The following is a 25,548-nucleotide window of genomic DNA, read 5'->3' as shown; positions in this document are numbered from 1 at the left end:
AAACAGAGATGACATTACTGGAATCCTCCTATTTCACTCTAATTGTTTTAAAAATGAAGACATACAAGGCATTTAAAATGCTCATAATTGTAAAATACTGATATTTTTATTTTTCAAAAATGCAGCAGAAATGTTTTATGCTTGACACAATCCAGCCATCCGCTGAGTCAGTAAACCCATATATGAAAAAAATATTCAGTCAATCAAACATTTGTTAAATGTTATTTTTATATCTCTTTGTAAAAGGTCTTTGCTTACCATCCACAATTTTTTTTTCAGCTTTCATTTTTCATGTATTCTGTTGACAGGTAACTAAAATCTCTCATGAAGAAGTTACTTAGGATGAGAGGAGGTTAAATAGGCCTCGCTGTCAAAGCTGCAATGTAGCTGCACAAATGAGGCTGGGAGGGGGAAAGGAAGGGGTTGGATAGGAACCAGATCAGGACAAGGAAGGCAGAAATAAAAGGGAGTAAAATGGGAGCTTCTCTGCGCCATCGTTATGGCTTTTGGTGAAGTTCCTGGAATCTGGGTTTTTAGTTGGAGCAAAGAAAAAAAGTTTTTAGCTTCACAGTAGCAACCAGATAAGACTATGATTTCATAAATGCTTCATATCCTATTATGATGACCAAAGCAGCAAGTACTCACGCTAAAATCAGCCATTATTTCCACATGATGTAGTCTGGGTGGGGAGGGGGGGAGTGATAATTAATTTAACTGCTTTCCCGGTGTGTCTTGATAGAAATTTGGAAAAATATTGCTCCATTAAGAGGATGTTAAGGCGTAAAAAGCAGCATGTTTGCCTCACACTGTAACACAAAGCAACTGTGATTGTCCCCTCTTCTGCTCCACCCAGACTCCACCTCATTTATCAAATCTGGCAAACAATTGGCACCATGGTGGCAGGTAGTAAGCCAAACATCGAGCTTACTACCGATAAATTGTTGGTGACACCGCCACATTTCTCTACAGACTGTGGGTGACAGCGTCAAGAGAGTCTAAGCAACAAGACTTCTTTGTTTTATTTAGGAGGGGTTGGCAGGCGTGATGGCGGCTTTTATATTTTAATGGGTGCAATCCAGTCGTGGGTTCGTAAAACAGTGGGGCTTGAAAAAAACAACAGAACGAATCCTTGAATTTTGAGGGACATGCTGTGATTTTCGACAGCATTTGTCCCAAAAAAAAGTCTTTCCCTCATGCCTTCTGTAACAACCCCGCAGGGTTATTAGTAGAGGTATTTAAGCCTTTTGTTCTTTGAATGTTTGGGGAGACATGCAGTGATTTTTGAACTCCTGAACAATCACCATCTGTCTGTAAATCTTCAGATTACATTTTGGTTTTTTAGGTAATACGGGTAAGGCCTTGACGAAGAATTTTAGGAATGCGAAGGGAAGGAGAGCAGGAAAGGTTCAAAGGGTTCGTGGTTTTTGGCTGGTGCTCAATCATCAAACCAATATTGCATTATCTACACAGTACTAGCTCATCTTCCCAATGATCAAAAAAAAGACAGGATGGAGTGAAAAATGTCCTATATTTCAACAACTAAACAAGTACCTAAATGCTCACATTGTTAAGAATTACTCAAATGACTGTGCATAGCAAATATAGTCTGTAAATAAAGGTACTGTGTACATATTACAGTGGGTTGAGATAGAAAGACAACCAGCCTTGCTTTAGGACATCTATACAATAATATAGTAATATCTGAAATGAAAGCAATAATGTGGTTAAATAAGTCATGTTTTAATGCAAGAGCAGGTAAATGCTGTAAATCATAATATATCATCTGTATCTTTCCATTCTATTTACAAGAGTTTAACACATAGCTGGTTAGAGTGATTCTTCAGTAAGTCTGGCAACACTTCAGAGGCCCCTTCTTCTTCTGAAGCTAATTTCTTTCTCTTGGCACACTTTCCATTTCTGTGTGTGTGTTTTTTTTCTTCATATCACTCTATCTCCCTTTGTCTTCCTCACTCTCACAGCTGTTAAATCCCTCTCAATGAAATCTTAATCTCTTTCCCACCATCGCGCAAACTTTTTCCTTCAGCTTATGTTGTCTTTTCAATCCCCCTCTTCCTCTTTCTCTGCTTTTTCCTTTTTTGTTTTTTTTTTTACATCCATCTCTCGCTGGAATTTGTTATTTTCTCCTCAGCTTAGTTTGATCCTTGGCAGATAGGGCCTTTGATCTTTTAATGAAAAAAAAATGCTACATTCACATTTCACAGGTTGTTCAAGTTGACATCAGCAGTCTGTGTGTGTGGTACTTCATAACTCAGTTCTGCATCTACATCTGCTCTCTTCAGCCTCAGCACGGTTTGCACTGCGCAGCTCAGGTGCAGTAAGAGATGTAAAGTAACTGACCCCTTTGCCACAGTGCTCCTCATCCTCCTCCTCAGTTGTAGAAAAAGCAGATTTAAAATCCAAAGCAGGTTTTCAGACATTTGATGGATGTCCTGGCTCATCGGGTTATGAGCAAATGAGTATCTCGTCTGATCCAGTTTTAGGTTTCAGTTCCCCAGACATGCAACACACAGCTGTTTGTCTTTACATCCTGTTACTGAAAAATGTCTCTCTGTCATTCCTTCTGTAACAATCCTGCAGGGTAATTAGTAGAGGTATTTAAGTCTTTTGTTCAGTGTGTGTGTGTGTGTGTGTGTGTGTGTTTAAGTAAGGGTGTGTGTTGTATCTATGTGCTGCGGTATCTTGCTGCGGTTATACACGCGTGGTGGAGTGTGTGTGCGTGGAGATGTGTGTGTGTGGCAAGTGTGTATTACTATATGGGCTATGGTGTGTGTATCCCTGGTGAGGATGCCCCATCCTCATCCCGGCCACCGATCCAGGCGTCATTGGGGTCATTGGCGTCGCAGGAGTAACGGGGTGAGACCCCGGGGTCACGGGCAGCGATCCCGGGGTCAGAGAGGTCATGAGGGGGACATCGTCGGGTGAGCGGCGCAACGTGAGGGTGTAATCAGGTGGGCAGGTGAGGCGCACAGTGTCCAGTGTGCTGTAGATGTCCTGGGTGTCCAACCCATCCAGCGCATCTAGAGTATCCAGGGTGTGATGATGGTGAGCGTTGTTCCGTTCATCTGCTGAGGCAGCGTCACACTCCAGCTGCTTCACCTACAGGTTTGGAAAGTTGGACGAGAGAAAACAAGGAGGTCAAAACAAAACAAAAAAATGCATTATTAAATAACCACATCTAGGGCAGCAACTGAGTATTGTTTCTATGATAAATTAATCTACCGGGTATTTAATCAAGTAATTAATTTATCATTACTCCTGAATAAAAGATAACATGAGAAACTAGTTTAATGGGTTTGGATTTCATGTTTTACCCAGCAAACAGTCCAAAAACTGAAAAAATATTGAATTCACAGTGAAATAAATCTGAGAAAAACACCAAATCCCCACATGGCCAACATCAGCACAATTATGTATAAAGCCACAGTTCAGTAAAATAAACAATTAATCATTATACCTACTTCAGTGGGCAATTTTCTTCCCTTTAAATACCATTTAGCAGGTGCTATCCAAGACCAGCATAAAATATCACTGGTTTATATAAATATATAATGAATGCACAAGCCTCTAAATGCCACCTCGATCTAAAATGAGAAAGCGATATCAAGTGAAAGCTCTCAGTGGGTAGCATATGATAATAGAAGGCTTTCACTTCAAACCTGGCTAAACCAGACACTGAGCCTCCTCCAAAATAAGCACCGCTTTCCTTTGTCAGGAAAAGCCTCCATGTTCACAGCACCACCAACGAGAAGATGTGAATAAGATCATCTGACATTTAATCAGGTCAAGTTCCATTTATCATTGTGGTCAGACTATTATCATGATGTTGTTTGCCCCTTTCAGGCACTACTTGATATTTTAGACATGGCATGGTTTTTTAATTTTTGGAGAAAATATTATATTTAACCCTACTTTTTGAGAACTTTGATATATCAAATATACACATGTGATTCAAATGATGGGCAGTAAATGACAACATAATCCTTCATAAGTCTTTTTGAGCAGTAATGCTATTAAATTTTGCAAAATCTGCATTTAAACACCCAAATATATTTCTTCACATGTTCAGGCATAGGAACATATTTTTGAATGTAGCGATTTCAACATATAAAGGACGGTAGTCTGGGCACCGTGTCACACATTTGTGACATGTGTCATGAAATAAAAATAGAAAAATAAGAATAAACCCTTAAATTGACCCATTAATGCCTGTGTATCATTTTTGAAACACGGTACTTTATTCATTGTTGAGACTTCTACATCATCAGTGTGATTTTTCCCCCTGAATAACTTAAAAATGACACAATACAATTTTAAGCCTGATGCAGCAAATATGACACAAATGAAAAAACAGAAATTATTATTAAATTCATTTTTTAAACAAATTTGTCTAATAGTTCCAACTCTTCATTTTTTTTAAAAAATTGAATTTTCTGGCAATTATTTCATGGTTCAGGCTTTAAATGGTTAAAGGGACGGTTTAATAAGCAAAAGTGTGGTTTGTTGCCTGAGGCAACACCGTGCCATGGAGGGTTAGCTTGCTCGACACAACAAGTATTCACTGGTTTTAGAGTAATTTATTTATTTGATATATCATAATTCTGTTTTTATTTTTTATTTATTATAACAACAGCACAGGGCATAGTGATTGTGTAATCTCTTCTATTTATTATTTATTGATTATTTTGTTGTACTGTGTGGCTATTGTTCAGTTATTCATTTTGAATCATTTATTTCCAGTTGAATCTTTAGTGATTTTGCAAGCCTTTCCTACATCTTGTACAAAAAGTATTCTGCAAAACCAGCACAGATGGACAACAGGGGTTTGGCTGCAGAAGACAATTGAATTTGTTGAAAACCCAAGAACTGACTAGAGTTTTTGAAAATAAGGCATTTAATTCAGTCTCAAATGAAATTTTACTATAATTTCTAATCAGGAACCTGATTTTAAAAAATGCTTAAAACAAAATGTGTCAGATGGGCTTAGAGGTATTTGCATCTGATCTTTCATATATACTACAGTAATTTGCACTGTATGAAAGTCATGATGAATGGTAAAGATTGGCAGCCACTCTGCATCTTAGTGTTGTTAGTTATGCCCTCTGTCAATCGTGGAAGGAAATTATGGGGGAACAAGGGCAAAAAACATGATAAATAATAAAATAATATTAACTGAAAGCTTGTGTGTTAATTGCATATATAAAAAATTACGTTTTGAAATATGTCTCATAGTTGCTGGGGTCCATTTCCGACCATTCTCTAACTCCTTTACCTTGAAATGGTGCAACGATGTATGAGTCATTGTTCTACAACTCAATTGAATAAAACATATTTAAGGCTCTAACCAGACCGCCTTTTGTTAGCTCCATTACCCTGCGATTGAATCTTGTGCTTCAGTGAAGCCACTATATTGTTACAGGGCAAGCATGTCTCTTAATGCATGTTTATGGAAGCAAGAGGTCTGTCTGCAATTAAAATCAATATAACACTGATTATTGGCCCAATTTTCTGATATTCCATTCCACAGCCCCAGACTAGTACTCAGGTCCCCCTATGCCACCCCATTTTTAAAAATCCTAGATGCACCTGCACACCGATGTGAGACATTCACATTAGTGAGATCGCCTTTAAAGAGTCAAACGTCTTGGTAAACTGGGATTTCATTGCACCTGATTCAGAGCCAGCTTTGAGCACCTCCACACAGAGTTAGGACTTGAATCCATAAAACAAATCAAATCAAATTCTAACTACCTCATGCTATTTGTCATATAAACCCCTCCTGCCTTTATTTGACTGATTTTTAGGTATTACTCTACATCAGCGGTGGGTAATTAATTTTCCCAAGGAAAACTGGGACCTTTGCGGAGGGCCACACGAATAAGTTGAACTTAGTTTTGGTCAGTTAATTTTATTTCTTTATAAATAAGCTTATTGGTGCGGCCCTCCTCAACAGTCCAAGTTTTGCCTCCTGTTCTACAATCATATGTTTTTCTTAGCCAGAATAATGTAAAACCCAAGAATACGTTCTAATAAAATGTTAGATTTTTATATTTAAAGAAACACAGAATTGAAAATACGGACTTAAAACATAAATCTGGCAGCTGTTGTGCTGAACTTGATTACTGTAGTTCAATTGCCAATTAAGATTTGTCAGCTATAAAACATATCTAACATTTAGCACTCGCTGTGTGAGATTTAAAAGCGACAAGCGGCTAACAATGCTCCAAAGAGGCCAGATATTGAATGAACTCGAGGCAAATGAAAGCAATTCAGGCAATTGTACACAGCTAACACCTGCACATGCATCAACACTCACAGATACACACGGATCCTCACACTGATAATGTCTGCTGATGACGGGCTGTGTTTTGCAAGAGTGCTCTACTGGCAGCTGCTACACTGACAAGAGTTTAATTACGTCGTCACACAAAACCTCAACTGACTCGCTGACAATGAGCGTGATTATTTTCCATATAGCTTGAATCTGAAAGGGCACTCAGGGAGCACAGACCTCTGCCAAGGCTGATCCCCAATTTTGCAGGATTCAAAGAAAGCGCTCTGATTGTGCACACAAAAATGGAATGGGGTCTTACTTTGCCCATGCTCCACCTCTCCAAGAAGGTTGATGTAATTCTATAACTTTTGCTACAGAATTACAGCTAATCTTGGTGACAAACAAACAAACAAACAGACAAACCGCCAAGCTAAACAAAGATCTTTGAAGAGGATTTCTGTGGCTACACAAGCACACCATGACTCACCGCAATCTAGACTTCATCACATGTGCAAAGCATGTGCAGCCACCCACACTGTGACTTACCTGTAATGACATCAGTCCCTCCCCCTGTAGGTGGGCTGCAACGTCTGCTGGCGTGATGTCTCTCCTCGGTGGGGGAAGCGGACGTGGCCTACGATGCTCCAGACGCCTTTTGTCTTTTTTGTAAAGAAGAGCCGCAAATGCAAGTATGTTAAGAAACAACAGTGACGCTCCTACTGCAATAGTCACTGAGAGCTCAGTGGAGTAGTCCTCATTAGGGACACGGACCCCATTTTCTTCTCCACCTTGTCCTAACGCGGGCTCGGGTGGTTGTGGAGTACCTCCTGGGGAACCCGGGTGGCGTGTACTGCTAGGAGGCCAACCTTTGGATAGACGCTTAGTGTAAGAGTAAGGGGTGTCATCCTGTGGAGAGGGACTGTGAGTGAAAGACGACACCGACTGGAGGAGCTCGTTGACATGATGCAAGTGTGGGACCAGCTGGAGCCAGAAGGAGATTTTGGTAGCACGGTAGTGGTCTCTGACACGGGGCTTGAGGCCAATGTGGAGATACAGCTGCTCCTTGGGGGTGTATTTAGACCAAGCCACTTCCTCGAAGCGATTAGGCTTTGTGTGGATAAACTTGGTATCTTGAGGAACTGGCTGGTTTGGATCACTGAAAAATGCGAGAGAAGGATTTATTTGTTGCTAACAAATAACTGTAACCTTAAAGAAAATAATACTAAAAGAAACAAAGAAATTAAACACATTTAGCAAATGATCTCATGTTGCACCACGTGTGGCTCAGATATTCATTTGACGTACAAATATCAATGACTTTTTTTTCCCTTGCTTCTCAAATGTCAGGGAGTTCTCAGCTCCTTCTGTGCTGGCAATCATCCTCCGAGGATGCCGGGTTTCGCTCAAGCTGGCACAACAGTTTCATCAGACTTTCTAATCAATATTAAAGTGACATAAGACAAACCAGAAGCAAAAAATATTTGCTACAACGCAAAACAAGATTTATTTTCCTGTAAACATAGCTGCGAGGTGGTTTCGTTTTAGTTCATTGATTTTTGTGCAGTTTATATGCCTCTTACAGAACATTCCTGTTAATGCACAGTTCAAACTCCTGCAGTTTGAACTGCGTGCAAACCTGTCAGATATCTACATTAGAGATGAATGTGTGCGTGGTACAGTGGAAATAGCTTGAAAAATCACTTCTCTGACACATGCCGACAGGCATTTATTTGTCGATTTACCGACTTATTTGTGTCAGCAGCTAAAATGTTGGGAGTCAAACGGCAGCGCATCTTCACAGACTTGCCAGTTACGTGCTATGTGCTCGCTTGTCAATCAACACCTTATGAACAGCACAAAAAGGCTGCTAGCTTAAAGACCCACCGACACACAAATGCACACAAGCTGAGGATTTATACGCCCACACAGAGGCGTGCAAAATATACATCAGGGAGCATCACATCTCCCCTGTTAAATTGAGCTGTCGCAGAGTTCCATCACCATCCGAGGCACTCAGAGCCGAGAGAAATCTTTCTTCAGAGAAAGTTCCCCTTTGATAATTGAAGTGTATACTGAAATCTTCACATGCCTACTTGGTGATTTTGCGCTGCGGCTTGCTGCGACGGTAATGACAATACAGACTATGGGCTAGAAACAGCTAACTTAATGCAATGTGACTGCCTTAATGCATTCACATTAAAGATATCTTTATTTCATGCCACAGTCAAATTATGTGAGCGCACTGTCCTGGTTCTTTACGCTGTGAAACAGCGAGGCTCTGCGGTGATTTAGATCAAGGTTTAGACCACAGATGTTTCTGTTAATCTGAAGAGGTCTCAGTGGATTGAGCCTCAATTGGATTAATTACTGGTAATTACTCACTTCAAGCACTGCAGAAAGAAGGTCCATCTTCAACAATTACTTTTATCTTGTATATAATGTCAGCGTGGAAAGATAAAAGGCACTCTTATCAGTGTGGATTGTCAGGTTTGTAAAGTTTTAATGCGGGCTTTTTCTGTGGCAGCAATATTTTTCAAAGCTATGGGCAGACCACTTCAGTCTGCTTTAATAATTTGGATTGCTCTTTGCTACTTAGTTTTAATTCAACATACTGAATAAACTATATTTCTCATTGCGTCAGAGAAGAGAAGAGAAGAGAAGAGAAGAGAAGAGAAGAGAAGAGAAGAGAAGAGAAGAGAAGAGAAGAGAAGAGAAGAGAAGAGAAGAGAAGAGAAGAGAAGAGAAGAGAAGAGAAGAGAAGAGAAGAGAAGAGAAGAGAAGACATTTGTCAAGCAACAGCAAATTAATCAATTGATTCCTCTTTTAGGACATCACCTTGGCTGTCCTCAAAGACTTTTTTTTCAAGAGCAGGAGCTCTTTAACTATTTCCGCCAAGGTCCCAGAAGAAATGCCTGTCAAGACATTGACATGACAGACAACCTGTATGCCCACTTTGCCAAAATTAGTCTGCGGTGCTGCTTTCATTATTGTGTCTACAGCGGCGTCTTCTCGTCAGACATCAGAGAGCTCTTGAAGGAAAAGGCATTACAATAACATATCCTTTGCCTGTGAGCTCATTATTTTTGTTGCTCTAAAAGTGCGATGTTTTCATCTAATGCTACATTAAAATTCAACTTCTACGACAATTGCAATCAAATTTTTCTGGAGAAATGTGGTTCTCGTGCCATTATTTGCTATGTTAAATATTGCTTAATTTAATAAAGAAGCTGAGCGATTAAGCTTATTACTCCTGCCTGTTTTCGATAAACTCATGCCAATGCCTACAACTCAATGCTAACAATCAAAACTTTTACATTCTCCTCTTTGTTCCCTCTTTGACTGAACTCTCTGTGTGTAAACATTGACAGATAGCTCGGTGCCTGTGTTAATCTTTATTATTAATCTGTCCACAAATTAAGCACATGGAAAGGATATCAAGCGCTGCAAAGTGGAGAGGCTGTTTATCTTGATAACATTATAGACTTGAAACTTGGCTGTCCTATTTCAAGCCTGGAGGAGATTTATTCCAGTAAAATCAAGACTGAAATGTCCACACTTTCAGAAACAACACTTTGCGTTGCCAAAACCTCGTCTTTGCATAGTCAGTTAAAAAAAAGGACAAGGAACGACTGATCTTTGACTTTGACAGCTGTGCATTTTCTTTTGCACTTGTAAAATGTGATTAAGTGTCTTGGCTTTCATTCTCAGTCATGAGACATTTTACACATGTGGGAGGGGATTATGTATTAATAGCAGAAATTAGAAACGGGTTTCTCCGTTTGAAAAGACTGAATGACGCCGAAGCCATCCTCTGTTTTTTGTCTTTTTTATGGACTTTTGCTTGTGTTTGCTTAATTCTCCGCGGGATTTTCCAACAGAACAACATCTCACATTGCAGCGGACATTTTATTAACTCACCCAGTCTTGGCAAAGTTGGTCCAGTAGGTCATAACGACCGCACTCAGCATCACATCGTTTTTGGAGAAGTTACAGTTGAACAGATCGGTGGGTCCCACCATGGGCACGCCGAACACATAAGGCACCTACACATATACACACATATTCATGTTAGAGTCAATACATTTGTTCTATGGACTCCAACCATAAGCATGACTGAAGCACTACTGAGTCAGATCCTGCACATTTAATTTGATCATATTTCCATACTCTGGTATCTAATCATTTTCATATTACATGTTTTGTTTGTGATCTTACTTTGTAGCAGGGATAGTGCAATATTTTTTATGCTTTTTCATGTTATGTTATCTTATGTTGACTAACAGAGGACTACAGTAGAGCTCTACACCTGCATATCGCTTTCGCCCTTCAGCTATTACATACTTGAGCCAAGGAAAGCACTTACGATTAGCCAATCAGCGCCAGGGGTGGGACAAACAAAGAACAGGCATTTATGTATATCATCACCTGTGCACCCATATGCACTGGCAGCAGAGCCCAGCTTCAATTATTTATTAAAAGGGTCTTAGCTTCGTTACAATGTTCAATCACATGTGGAGTGGCAAAAAGTGAGATGGGCAACATTACTGAAATTGCACTGCTGGCTTTAATGGGTAATTTAAGTTAATTGTAAATGTATTTCACTTGTCTTAGTGGACATTTTTTATGCAAGGGTGAAAAGATCAAAGTACTTTCTTACTTAATGCACAACATTTGAAAACCTTGTGAATTACAGCCAATTATGCATTTTACATTTATTTCATTATTTTGAAAAAGAAATGTTGTTGGTGTGCACAAACAAATACACAACCAACAATGACTCTGTAGTCGAAATTAGACTAAAGTGTGAATTTTGTGTCCTGTTATAGCCATATTGTTACCATCATAATTCAGTCATCACATGCATGAACAAAGAGCTGTTTCATATAAATAGTCAGGAAAAATACACATACACAGCATATAACTACTTAACCACCTAAAAGGCCTGTAGCACAAGTTATTTCATGAACATTTCTGATATTTAATGCTCTAACAAATTCCTTAATCAAGTATTTTGAACAGATCAATGTGAAGCAGTAACAAACCCCAAAGCTCCTCATTCATTGTATAAATCTTTCAAGATTCTTTGAGAAATAAGTCATTTTGTCAAATTTGCTTTAGAGTTAATTACTCAGATTAGTCACCGTCCTTTGCGAAGTCTTTCTTCTATCCTCTTTGATATTTAGTCTCATTTCTTGAGCCTAGTGCTTAATAACTCTTCCCATGCAACAGATACTGCTCATGTACTTTGATCTCACCTCATCACCGTGGGCAGAGTCGGCCCAAGGTGGCGTGGCGTCACTCTGGCAGTGGTGGTAAAATGAGTAGAAGTAGGTAGGAGACCCATACTGAGCGTGGAGATCAGCTGTTGCTATTGCTGGTGCCACCCACTGATGGTCAGTAAAAAGCGCCACTAGTGTCTTCCTGCGGGTTTCTGCATTGTCCCGATCCGCCCAGTCTGTGTACATGAACCTTAAATCATAAATACATTTGAAATTTAGTCAATCGATCATCTCATCTTTCAGCAAATCTATTATATGCATTACAGAGCAACAAGATTTCACAGCGAACGGATATTTATATACCAAGGATTCAAATTCTGTTGTCCTTGCACAATGACAATAAAGGTCTTGCACCTTGAATCCAGATGTCGAGAGGAAGAGATGGATCCGCATGCTTATACAGTGGTGATTCAACAGTCACAAAGTAAACCAGCCCTAAAGCATGCAAGCATTATTTGTTTGACACTACATAGCTAACTCATAATGTATAAAATTAACAGTAAATTGCATGAAATAATACCTAAATAATACCTCCTGCAAAACTAGAGACCATAAACTCATCATTGGAAACTAAGGTCAGCTCTTTTTGCAACCAGAGCAGTCACCCTATGCAGCGCATCATAAGGAATTCAGGTTTAAGGTCCCTCTGCACTGCTTCAGTTTTAAGACACCACACTATGTCTACAGTTGTCTATGGCTTTTAGATTTTGCTAACTATGCTTTTTGCCATGCCTTTGACCAGAAGATTGTTCCCACTTGCATGTCAGTTTGATATATTTGAAGCTACAATGAGGGATCAGTTAACTTAGCTTAGCATGCAGATACTACAGTGTAGTGGTTTACACATTTGCCTAACAAGCAAATCATCCCCGGCTCAGTCCCAGGAGGAGACTCAAATCCCTTGGGCGATGTGTCAGGAAAGTCATCCGGTATAAAAAATCTGCCAAATCAAATATGCAGAGCAACCCACTGTAGTGACCCCTCTGTGATTAAGGGAGCAGTAGAAGTAGCCTTTTGTTCTAGCAGTTGGAGAAAACAACTCATTTTGTCCGTGTTAAAATAATTGCTAACCAACACCTCTAAAGCTCACTAATATGCTGTGTCTTTTTCCACTAAGTCTCCTGCTGGTTTCCTTTATTCTAGGAATCACTGCCTGGAGGCAAGACACTGTCAATGTGAAGGGAGGAAGTAACAAATTACATTTATTCTCATTACAGTGCCACTAGTGTTTTATGAGTCCAAACTTTGGCTACATTGGTATATGCTGCAGAGTCAAAACAAATGTCACATGAAATAGGGATAATAAACACGTGAGAACGGAACAAGAAGCTGTAGCTGACATAAAAACCAGCTTGTTTACTGTGAAGCACACATGTTCTCCGTGAACTTTACCTCATGAATATAGTTGTTGCACTGCTTGTTCACGCTGTTTCGGGTTCAATGCTAAAACACTTGTGTGGGGGGGGGCTTTGCTATCCCTTCATCACCTATGACCTGCATGTGGGCGGTTGGTTTTCTCAGACCCATGGCCTGCTTGTATATTCTTATTATTCTGTTGTGTTCAAGGCTGCAGTCGCCCTTACAAGCTATGTCTCCTAGTATGAAGTATGCCTTAGATTTGGACATAGTACTTTAATATAGTGTGAAGTCTGTGAGGCAAAAATTTAAGAAAAAAAATATGCGATTTGGAAGGTTACTTAAATCATCCGTCTTGTGATGCACGGCTCATATCTTCTACCACACGGAGGATTGTGAGTCATAATAGCCAGAAAAGCATGTTGGTTTGCATGCTTCAAATAGTGACTGGATGCTGTGGGACATCCTTGTCATTTTGGCATACTGTTTTGGACATACTGTATTGTGACATACTAAATCTTTATCTTATATAATAAGCAGCATGGTAGTAAGAATATTGGAACAAAGGCCATCTCTCTCCTCTGATCTCTGTCTGTGTCATGGATGTCTTTAGAGCCGCAGGTCTGTGTGTCTGTTTGACCAACAGTGGGACTGAGGCAACAGTAGACAGGACGACAGTGTGGGTGTGCTTATTTGTGCTTCAGAACGCGACCGCCATGTAACGATCAGAAAATAATGTTTTTCTTGCTCGCACTGCTCTCCTCATCATCCACTTTCTAGCCTGCTTGGCCACAGCTGCTCTCCCCATTTCTCTCTCTCTCTTTCTCTCACTCGGGAACAAAGGGGTTGGGTTTGAATGTTGGTAGTTTGCACGTTCAGATAATCTAAATTTTGACTACTATGACAAATATCCCAGTATGGCCACTTGAAATGAAACATCCAGCCAGACAAAGAAGGCAAAATAGAGGAAAAGCTGAGACTGATTTTTTTTAATTTCCTGAATTTTTAGAAACAGGTTTGCTTTAAGGCCGAGGAGTAAAGAGTTATCTTTAAAACAGGTAGGCATGTCAGCAAGTTCATTGTCAGTAGGCAATAAATGTAAAAATAGCTCAGGTTTGTAATCTGCTTTAACCTATAACTGCAGATCTATTAAAAAATGTAAATAATGTAAAGGGGATGTAATGATCATGCAGGGATCCCATGGGACAGGCAATGTCATTTTGTGTCTGAAAGCCCCATAACTTATTGCACAAATGTTGTAACTTCAAAAGTCTCATTCAGCTCAGTGTTTGAAGGCTTAGAGGCAGATTAAACTGAGAAGTGAAAAACAGAAAAGCTGAACCTGGAGCAAAATCAGAGTCAGGAAGGAACTACAACAAACTAACTGTGAGCACCACAGTTAGTGCCTATGTAATCTATGTGTGTTAGTGGGCTGCAGCTGCTGTGTGTAATTAGCTTATATTGTTTAGAGATTTCAGTGTTGTCGGCTGTACTGATGCCTCATCAGCTGAGGCTGATTATTTGATTTATGTAGCTTAATATTGCTACACAGAGTCTGAGGACACCCACTCTGGTTGTTCGGTTCTATTTTCTTCTAAATTCTGTAAAGGCCACCCCCTGGAAAATACTCTATTGACAGTTGCCATGTTAATTTTACTCACATTTTAGTGACTACATTTGAAGGAAACTCTTTTTATTTTAGCATAAAATCTCTTTAAGGAAAGGGATACTTTTCTTTTTTCTTTTTACGAAGGAGCAACCTCCAGAGCTGAAAAATGAAGCCAACTGCAATTCCTCCAGGTGCCACTTTAGGCTGGCTGCAAGAGACTCAATCTTCATAGTGGTAAAATGTCCAACTTTGCAGCATCAAAAAGCATATTCACAGCATGGATCAAAAACAATTTTGGGCTCTGCGGATAGTTTCCCTCCTCTTAACCACTGGGTAATTGAATTATGGGCATAACCACATTGATTGACTAACCCATCATAGGCAGATGGCGCTAACTGGTGTCTGCTAGGCCTCACCTTCACTGCTGCAATAGAAGATAAAAACTGGACCTTTTTATCTTCTATGTACTATTGGGGCCCTGTGGAGCATTTTTAATGGATTATCTGATTAATGTTGTGGCTTCTTTTGCAGCCATCCAAGACATTTCTCCTTCAGTTTTGGTGAGTACAATTGTCACTGTGTTATTTGCACGTTACATAGCGCTAATTAGCTGATATGTGTGTCTATGTGTTGCACCGGAACAGTTTATGAATGCAGCTTAGCTAGTATTAGCTAATGAATTAGCACTCCACTTTTCCATCCATATAAGCTAACTTCTGGCTCCAAGAAAACAACATGGTGCTGGGGAAAACACTAACACTGATACTTTAAAATGTGAAGATCAAAACCAATGGGTGACATTAAACTGTCTGATTTTTACTAAGTACTGTTGTAAAGTGCTTCTTCCATCCCTGGTCACAGCCATGACAGATATTTTTTCATAAACTTTAGACATGCTGGAGTCTGTTTCTTTAGGACAGAACATCAAGCTGTTCACACTATTACATCACAGCTAGCTGACACACTTCTAACTGCAGGGTCACATTTATTAGCTTCGTATCAATGATCCCATCTAACTTTCTAAAAGAAATCTGATAATTATATTATTTGGAATGTCACATTATTATCCCCTCACTTATTACTCATTTTTTAAGTATATTCAGAAACATAACTCACCTTATGCTTTCTCTCAATGTGTCTCGGCCCTCTGGGTATCCATACAAACTATCCACAAAGTCCGACACTGCAAAGTCAAAGTCCTCAGCACTGACACCGTCCTCTGAGTCCACTATGCCCTCCACAAACTTCACGCCCTCGCCCTGATTAACCCCCAGCATCACGTCGTAGTTCAGAAACTCTCCCTGCTCCATCAGAATCTGGGGGTCATCAGGTATAACATCACCATCAATCACCGGGGCAAAAGCTGTATGATATTTGGCTGGTGTTATGTTCTGCTCCACAAGTTCACGGTAACTCCGGCCCTGGAGGCAGGCAACCAGTTGCGTGCTGTCATCGATGCCGCAGCCCACTCTTTCACCGAGCTGCCGGGCATACTTGCTTGGCTGGTAGTTGACAGCCCAGCTGGCTAAAGCACTGCCACTCTGGATGATGGCTCTGTGGAACAGGTCTGATACACATGAACACACAAACATACTGTAAATACAAATCTGGGTGTAGATGTAGCCTGTATACACTGAGGCACATATATATGGGTGCACATGCACCCACACATGTGTGCATGGATGCACAGCCACTTGAATGCACACCGGAAGGTTGCACAACACATTTGCACACATAAATAGATCCAGAAGCAATCATTCCCACGGCAAGGGAAAAAAAATTGGCATCGAAGATCTGCATTATTCTGATTTAAAGTATGACAGGTTATATCTGGCATACTAAGTTGAAGTAAGAGTTAAATGTTAAAAGTTAAAAATAATAACAGCCCTAGGCTATATGAGTCACGGGCAGGCTATATTATTCACAGAATTCAAAGGCTTTTTCAGGCATTAAGACCACTAAATGAAAGCTGCAACGGTTCACTGGAGACCTTGAAAAGATTCATAATGGTAAATGTCAGAGCTTACAAAGCAGCCACCTACCTACCAACCACCATCACAATCTGTCCATTCTCTTTATATATTTTTAAATGCAAAAAAAAGTTTAACATACAGATGGGTGATAATGATCGCTGAATTCTTGAAATCTATGGCAAGGAGATCAAGTGACTGGTGGTGGATGGGGGGGGCATTTTTTCTGCCATGATTTGGTTCTCCCCTTGGAGATTCTTGGAGGTGGGTCACTGCAAATCAATACATTGTTATTCTGACTGATCACCTTTATCCTACGATGAGGCATTTATTTATTTTTTGTCTTGATCGCCGTGCTCTCTCCCAGGATGACAGTGCCTCCACCCATAGGGATAGTGGACTCACTTAACTCATTCACTGCCAGGGTTTTTGAGCATTTTTACTCATTTTTGAAGAGCCACAGAAAACTGTGTGTTATGATCATATAAACGCTGAACCTACCAAAATGAAGAACAGACTCTCTTCTTCCATCCAAAAAAAAAAAGCTTGTTTCTACCATTTTCCATTCTTTAGTAATCAGCTGTAGAAGAGAGGTGGGTTCCACCAAAAATGCCTGTTTTGACCACAAAAAGGGAGAAAACGAGCTTTTTGTGAAAAATACATTTCAAGCAGTCTGATGTTCACTGACAAGCTGCCCGAGGTTGTATTCTAGCCCCTCCCATTGGAAACGTAATTGTCGTCTATAGACGTCAATGGCAGTCAACGTAAGTTTTTCAATTGACGTCTATAGACGTCAATGGCAGTGAATGAGTTAATGATGTAATAAGTATGAAATTACTTAAGTCATACATTGTGGTCTTCAGAGTTTTTGGATGTCGACTCCAATGAAAACACCTATGGGAAATTCTGGATTGACATGCTAACCAGGGCTCTTAACCGCCATCATCAAAAGACCAAAAAAGGGGGAAACCTTGATAGTCCACCACTACCCTAAAGTTGCACTGATGGCATGTTGTGGCTTGACAGTTGGTTTTTCTTTTCATTTGTCACCCATCTTTAAAGGTTGAACTGAATAAAACACAGTACATCAATACACTTTTTATCTTTGATTCTCGCTCACCCTCCGAGTAGTGCGACAAGGTGAGGAGGCTCACGCAGGATGCTCCAGCCCCTGATCCAAACACCGTGACCCTGTTTGGATCCCCACCAAAGGCTGCGATATTTTCCTTCACCCAGCGCAGGGCCTGGATCTGGTCAAGCAAGCCGTAGTTCCCTTTTGCTGCCTGGTCACCTGTACTAAGGAATCCTATAGGTAGGCAGAGAGAGAAGGAAGAAGTGGTGCATCTTTATCTCACAATAACAAAAAGAAACTCAAAAGAAAACACAAAGTTGGGCACAAGATTACGGCATTCATACTGTTAATTATTCACAAGTTGTTTTTATGATACATTGAAGTTTAAAATTCATGAAAAGTGATGTGCCTCTCCTGCAATTCCTCAAACTGAATCAAATCAACAAGTTACATCCATATTCATTCATTCATTGTTGGTTTAAAATGGAGCACTGTAACAAAAAATAATTTCCCCCAGGGATCAATAAAGTATTCTGATTCTGATTCTGATTCTGATGTCAGGAAATATCAATTACACACGGAGATAAACGCATAAATCTACATGTGCATGCAGTTACAACTGCAGCGATCCCTTATTCCCTTTACTACTGATGTTAACTAAACACGAGGATCCTAACGGCTCACTCCTCTATCTCATTACTGCAAAAGCTCATTTCTGTGAACCTCAAGCACATAAGAGTATAATGAGCAAGAAAAGCAATGCTAAAATACATTTCACCACTTATGTGCATTTGTCAGAAATTTCTCTGAAGTAAAAAGAAGGACACTGTAAGGATTATATTCGTTTAGAAGAGCTCTGTGATTATTATAACTGTATAATGTGCTTTCATATTCTGGGGAAAAAAATTTTGAGTCAATCGTTTATTTATTTCATTTATGCTCATGTGCATAATTGTACATCGCTTTTAATAAATGGGCTCACCTCATGCATCCAACTTATGGTGACAATGGCGAGGAGAAGGAAGAAGATGTACTCGAGATGTAGCTTGATGGTGATAGTGATGATGATGGAGAAGGCGCAGGTGGTGTAAACACAGGGGATGGAGTGAAGACACAAAGAAGCATGTAGGAGGGTCTTTATTTGGCTCTGAATGATGATTACAGCAGTAGTTGCTATATTTTCCCCAAGGTCAGAATTAAATGGAATTTCTTCTCACCCACTAACCACATGCAGATTTATTCCATCTTATAAAATCAATGTCTAATGAAAGCCTTGGAAATTAGCATTTAAAAACGTATTAACCTTTTAGCATGTATTCAAACCCAATTTTCAAAAAACATTCTCTGCCTAATTAAGGAGGAACCCAGATGTGTCCTTACTTTTGGGAGAGAAATGTCTCTCAAACAGCCTGAAAATGATTTGCATGTGCAAGTAAAAGATATATAAACCGATAAAATTTAATTAAAAGCCACCTATTAATTAATACAAAACACCAGTCTAGTTTTTCTATTACTAATTTACATAATCATGCATATTATAATAAGGGATGTCATTTTTTTAGCTGTATAAGCTAAATCAGGCATTAAAGTAGAAAAGATACAGTATCCACATGTTTCTAACTTACATATTATTTTCATATTTTCCTCACTCTCACTGCTAAATAGTGGGCACCTTCTTATTAGAATGCTTTTACCCAGTCAGTGGGATGTGTTGCCTGTATATTGATTGAATCAATATACGGGCCTCACACAAACAACTAAATGTTCATGCCCTTAGTGTAATACAGTAAATGAGGCCTCGCATTTATTTTTAACCCTCCTGTGGCCCTACTCAGCTCTTTGTAATTTTAATAATTACAACCACAAGAATGCTTAATACCAGGATTTTAAGACATTCTGATTATCCAACCTGTGAGCTTTGCATAGCTGCCTAAAATTAGAAAAACCACAGGGAATCAGATTTTTGCTGTTCAGAGAGCAATGAGTCAGAGAGTCATGGAGGTAAAGTGGATCAGATTTGAGTCGATGCTAGTAGTGGTGGTGGGGGGGTGGCTTCAGGGGGGTTTTCTTTTTCCACCAGGGACCCCCATACTCAACATGTTTCCACTTAAAGAAAAAAATTTAAAAAATAAACGGAAAGGGCCCCCTGGGTAAAAACAGCTCACTAATGGTTTTCACATTTCATAGCTCGTTGAAGGATTAAACAATCCAGATGGTAAGTATACTCTAGATTTGACTTCTGTGTTGAGACGTAAAAACTGAATTTTGTTTTAAACGAAACTGTTGTATCTTATAAAAGAAAGTTCCCACATAATGAGAAAAAGCAGAAATATTACATGTAAAAAAAATTCATTTACAAAGTACACACTGCATCAACCCTGAACTCTCAATTATAGCTCATAATATCTAATAAACTAAAACTAAAACTGAATTAGTGTAAAGCAACAATGTAAAATGCCGTTTTCTCCAAACTAATGCATTTTTTTTCCTGGTGTAAGATCATTCTGATAAATCTCACCACTGCGGTGACCACTGCCATCGGTGGACCTTTTGATTTATGCATTCCCACCTTCATCTGCTTCTATCATGGGGTAAAATATCCATCTCTTCCTATGCAATTTAATTTTTCTGGAAAAGACTAAATTCCCAGATTAAATAAGTGCCACTGAGATGTGGACAACGCATTTCAAATTATTATTCATCCATCACCCTTTAGACTACCGCTTCATAATGGAAATTACCATACAGTAGGTGTATGACACTGCAGTGATACCCAGAGCACCTTGGCAGTAATTGCTCTGCTATTGTTCTCTCTCGAAGGGTGGAGCACAGTTTTGAAGCTCAAATTCAGCCATTTTAGAAGCGATTCACTAAAAACCTGCTTGTGGCTGCTTGGATTTGGGAGACTTAAACTTAAAAATAAAGGCAATACAAAAACAAACCATGAGCATATACACTTAATACAGCCAAATTGTATACATACTGGAGACAGGATGGGTATGAAATGTAGATAATTTTTACCTAATACTCCTAGGCGGTAGTTGAGAGTTATGACGATGACATTGCCATAGCTTGCAAGCACACTGCCATCCATCATGTTACCGGTGCCTTCTGTGTATGAGCCACCGTGGACGTAGACCATCACTGGCCTCTGCCCCTCCTCATGGATGTCTGGGCAAGAGAAAGATAGAGATGGGTTAAGATAGATAGATAGATAGATAGATAGATAGATAGATAGATAGATAGATAGATAGATAGATAGATAGATAGATAGATAGATAGATAGATAGATAGATAGATAGATAGATAGATAGATAGATAGATAGATAGATAGATAGATAGATAGATAGATATTAGCATCACATGGCATTTTTTTGCATAACTTTTTGCACAGCTTTATTCTGTTTGTGTGTGCATCTGTGGCTGTGTGTGTGTAAATGTCCATGTGTCCATTTTTATGTATCTCAGCCTTTGATCACTCTTCGGGTTTATTTGCTCCCCTGCCTTCATTTTTCAGTTGGTGGGTATAAATTGAAGTGGTGGGAGCGTTCAATGCCATGGCGTGTGTATGTGTGTATGCGTGTGCGTAGGGTCACATGCATGTGTATGAACCAATATGTATGCATGAGTTAGTCTGTGTCCTTCCCACTTTCCTCCACAAGTAAAGGCGTAAACCCCATGGCGACTGACGCAGGTGTCTGCATATTAAGTGTTGGTTCAACCAGCAGTGTGCAGAGGGGGTTGAGGGAGCAAGGTATAATTTAAAAAAAAAAAGATTTATTTGTTTGTCAAGGTTATGTCTGTGCTCTGACAGGACACTCATGATTTAATCATTTGTCATGCCCAAAATATTCCCACAATCAAGTATCATCCTCTTAGCCAGTGTAGAGCAAAATGAACCTAACCATGTAATCCTAATCCCAATCCTGCACGCTTGTTTTCCTTCCCTGCCCCCAGATTTCACTGCACACCACTAGGTTCACTTACCTTCCTCAGTTGGCACATAGATATTGAGGTAGAGACAGTCCTCGCTCTGGTGAGTGAGGTACGTCGCTGCTATATCCAAGTTAGCAGTGAGCCAGGATGGCATCATGTCTCCCAGTATGCTCCTCTCATCCAATGACTGTGGGCACACAGGAGCAAACTGCGTCACGTTTCGTATTCCTGGCCAAGGTAAGGGCGGCTCAGGCGGCTGGAAGCGCCGATCCCCCGTTGGAGGCCTGGCGTAGGGTACTCCAAGGTACTGAATGACAGGCCCAAGGAGGTCTGAGGGCAGCGGGGTCAAGATGCCACGGATACGGCCCTGTGCCGTAGAAATGACCGGCACAGTCTGTTGTGCCAATAAGGAGGGTGGATAGAGAGAAAGGGAAAGGCAGAGGGAGAGGAGGAGGGATAGAAACCTGAGGTGGAAAGAGAAGGATGAAGGGGGGGATAAAAGTCTGCTGGTCCTCAGCTCGGACATGATGATGTGTTTTGGGGATAGCTGGAAGAGGAGGGATAGGAGGGGCAAGGGGAGGAACTGGGGGAGGCAGAGGGTTCCGGCTGCTTTGACCCTTCAGATGTATCCAACACTCACACACAGCTGCTGCTCAGCTTGGCCCATAGCACACACAACACAGTCCTGGCTCCTGCAAACAACCTTTTCCCCTTGTGTATGTGTCTGTCTGTGTGTGTTCCTGTGTGTGAGTCAGTGATTCTGTTCCTCTGAGTGTGCAGTGACTCAGTCAGTGACTCCGTTCAATACGCCGTCTCAGAGTGTATGCATGTGTGGAACTGTTTAAGTGAGTGTGTATGTCTTGGACTGGCGATTTGAGCCTGCTTGCATGTCTGTGTGTATATGTTTGTGCATGTATGTGTGTGCAAGTCTCTCCTGTTATGTAAACAGTGGCATCACTGTTCCGCTGTCACTTTCTCCTTCGGGTCACCCCCATAACAAGCCCAAACTGCCGCCTGGATAAGAGAAAGAGAGGCAGAGAAAAGCGGAGGAGGGGAAAAAAAGAGAAAGAATGGATTTAATTAGTCCTGATTAGAATAATCACAGGGCAACAAAAAATAAATAAATAAAATGTCTCACACACACACACAAACACACAGGAGACACACATATGACATCACAAGGCCGGCTTGTGCACCTTGCTTTCTTTTCATGATAAAAATAGATATGGGAGTGATAGATAGGGCAAACGAGATGTTGTCCGCTCAGCTTAACTCGGTGTCAGACTGTCAGGGCTGCTGTGTCACATCCTCACTACACACTGTTTCACAGATCACAGGACCCCGATGGGGGGATGGGAGGGTGTCACGTCACACGCTTAATTAAACCCCGAATACACCGTAGGGCTCCTGACCTGCATGTAGCATAAGGTAGGAAGCCTGTGACGCGCGCACGACCACGCACACGCATACTTTGCTCTCTATCCCACCACCTAAGATGCGTGCAATACACCTTTTTTTTTAAATGTCTCACACACACTTTCTTTGTCACCTTACATGCTCAGTCTTTTTCCCTCTCCATCTCAAGCGCACTCACACACACTCTCACACACACACACACACTCACAGCTGCTTCCCAGCCGACACTGCTCTCTCTCTCTCTCTCTCTCTCTCTCTCTCTCTCTCTCTCTCTCCCCGAGGGCCTGAGGGCAGAATATTAACACACGCGTCCACATACGCGCACAAAGAGAGAGAAACATCAATTCTCTGTATAATCACACACACATCCGCGCGCGCACGCACACACACACGCCGACCCACTGTAAGCTGCAAAGATATTAGAGTGTAAAAGGATCAGCGCGCTGTCGCTCCTCTTATGTTAGATTGTATTGGTGTCTGCTGTCCAAGGTGCTAGTTAACATTCCAGTGGTGATCACACACACGCTGATGAATAACGCTCCATTTATCAAGGCAAACCCGCCTGCCACCCTCCCCTTGTGTATTTTCATATAGAAAGAACAGATAAAAGCTAGGCTGCTTTCTTATTATAACGAACGAGAGGGAAAGCGTGTGCGATGAAGAAGAATAAAAAACAAATAAGTGTGGAAAAATGCTTGCCTGTGAGGTAGAATTCCCTGTCTAAATCTCTATCGGCTCTGAAGCTGACTACGGCAAAACACGCTCACTCACTCACACACACACTCACACACACACTCAAATGCAAAGCCTCAACCTGCATCCCCGCTGCAGTAGAAGGGGAAAAAATCCTCAAATGACAAAAATGTAGGATATACCGTACCCAGGCTGGGTGAGAGGTGTGAAATCCCATGGACCTGCTCTCCTTTCCCTTCCACCGCAATATTTGCCGCGTGTTTTCGCTGCTGCAGCTTATCCGACGTGCCCGGGATGGGATATTGGGAGATATTCCTCTGCTGCTGCTGCTACTGCTGCTGGTGGTGGTGGTGGTGGTGGCACGTCTCCGGGGTGGGAATAACCCAAAAAAGAAACAAGAAGAAAAAAAACAAAACAACCTACAAGCCTTCCGCCTGAGAAAGGTGGGAAGAACAAGAAGAAGGAAAAAAAGATTTGTTTGGAGCTATAGTAGAAATTTTAATGTTTCTCCGAGGAATACAGGGCCCAGGACGTTCAAGTGATCAATCTCCTTCTCTCCCTCTCTCCCTTTCTTTCTCCTCCCCCATCTCCCCCTCGCTTCCTCGCTTCCCCCCCCCCCCCCCCCCCCCCCCCTCTCTCTCCCCCTCTTTCTCTCTATTTTCTCTTCCTAGATGCGATTGGACAGTGTGGCAGCCAACAGCTACTGATCCAATGATACGCACCTAGCTCCGCGAGGAAGCGCAGACATGGAAAGAAGGGGGTGGAGGAGAGGACAGGACAGGAGAGGAGAGGAGAGGACCGACCTGTTCATGGGAACACACACTCACACACATACAGAGAGGTGGACACCATTACACAATAAGTGCATAAATACACACACACACGCACACACACACACGCACACACACACACACCTGTGGAAAGTCCCTCAAAGCCTAGAAACACACAAAAAGCATTAATGCATATTCCGACTCAACCGCATACTCTTGAATGGCCACAATCACACCTTGACAAATTTACAAATTTACTGGAGTAGCTGCACAGTAACCTCCTCGGGACCAGAACAGGAGAGTCTGTCCCCATTCTATTTAGCTATGCCTGCAAGCAGCTTTCTCCCTCGGGCACTGCGTGTCAGGAGTGTGTGTGTGTGTGTGTGTGTGTGTGTGTGTGTGCGTGTGTGTGTGTGTGTGTGTGTGTGTGTGTGTGTGTGTGTGTGTGTGTGTGTATGGTAATGCAGTTGGTCTGCAGTCGCTACTAACTGTGTTTGGGAACACTCCTCACGTCAGCACAGCCTGCCGCAACAGCATTCAGGACTTTCTATTCCTCTCCTCAACAAGCTTCCATCCACCCATCCATCTCTTTGTCTGCCTCTCTACCTCTCTGTCTGCCTGTGCACTTGTTTGCTTATTTCTCTGTGTCGCCCTTTACTCACTTAACCCCTCCCTCCACCCTCCCTTTCCCTTGTCCCCTTTCAGAAACATGCTGTTTACATATCCAATAAGGCAAAAACAAGCTTGTGCATGTTAATTTGAACAGATGGGGTTTTGATAAGTGATTTAGAAGAATGATCCTGACATAAGTGGAGACCTGTCCAGGGTCCTTTCTTCATCTTTATCTTCCCCTGCTTGCTCTGCTTTTCTTCCCCAGGCTCCTGCCCCCCCTGCAAGCCTAAGATGGATAAGCGGTTAAGAAAATTGCTGGGTGGATGGATACTGACATAAGCTTTACAAAGCTATAGCTCCAATAAGAAAAAGCCCTGTCACTTATTCTCTTTTAACTCAGACTTATCCAAAAAATACCCTATATCTAAAACTGTGCCGAGAGTCATTTCGGCTTAAAAGGTTAGAGATGAGCTAGAGGTTAGACTAGGACGATCCAAAGAAGCTATCCATAAAATCCCAGTAACAACTCTAAAACTGGCAGCC

The 25,548-nt window shown here is 41.1% G+C and overlaps 1 protein-coding gene across 1 annotated transcript; it reads right to left on the bottom strand.

Moving 5' to 3' along the window:
• Positions 1–24,176, bottom strand: LOC147311739 (neuroligin-4, X-linked-like). Its single transcript, XM_086266263.1, has 9 exons — positions 23,811–24,176; positions 21,566–22,528; positions 20,600–20,749; positions 17,627–17,812; positions 15,653–16,103; positions 11,548–11,761; positions 10,211–10,335; positions 6,839–7,448; positions 1–3,117 (listed from the first exon to the last, which is right to left on the bottom strand). The coding sequence occupies exons 2-9, from the start codon at positions 22,038–22,040 to the stop codon at positions 2,710–2,712; spliced, it is 2,619 nt and encodes an 872-aa protein (XP_086122389.1). The 5' UTR covers positions 22,041–22,528; positions 23,811–24,176; the 3' UTR covers positions 1–2,709.
• Between the last annotated feature and the right edge of the window lie 1,372 nt (positions 24,177–25,548).

The sequence above is a fragment of the Aulonocara sp. 'chitande type north' Nkhata Bay genome, linkage group LG16 (genome assembly GCF_057382095.1).
Source record: "Aulonocara sp. 'chitande type north' Nkhata Bay isolate Kocher_YH1m ecotype deep benthic linkage group LG16, A_spYH_male_GT1.1, whole genome shotgun sequence".
Taxonomy (NCBI): Eukaryota; Metazoa; Chordata; class Actinopteri; order Cichliformes; family Cichlidae; genus Aulonocara; species Aulonocara sp. 'chitande type north' Nkhata Bay.
Note: the sequence above shows the minus strand (reverse complement) of the source record. Positions and strands in the feature narration are given on the sequence as shown.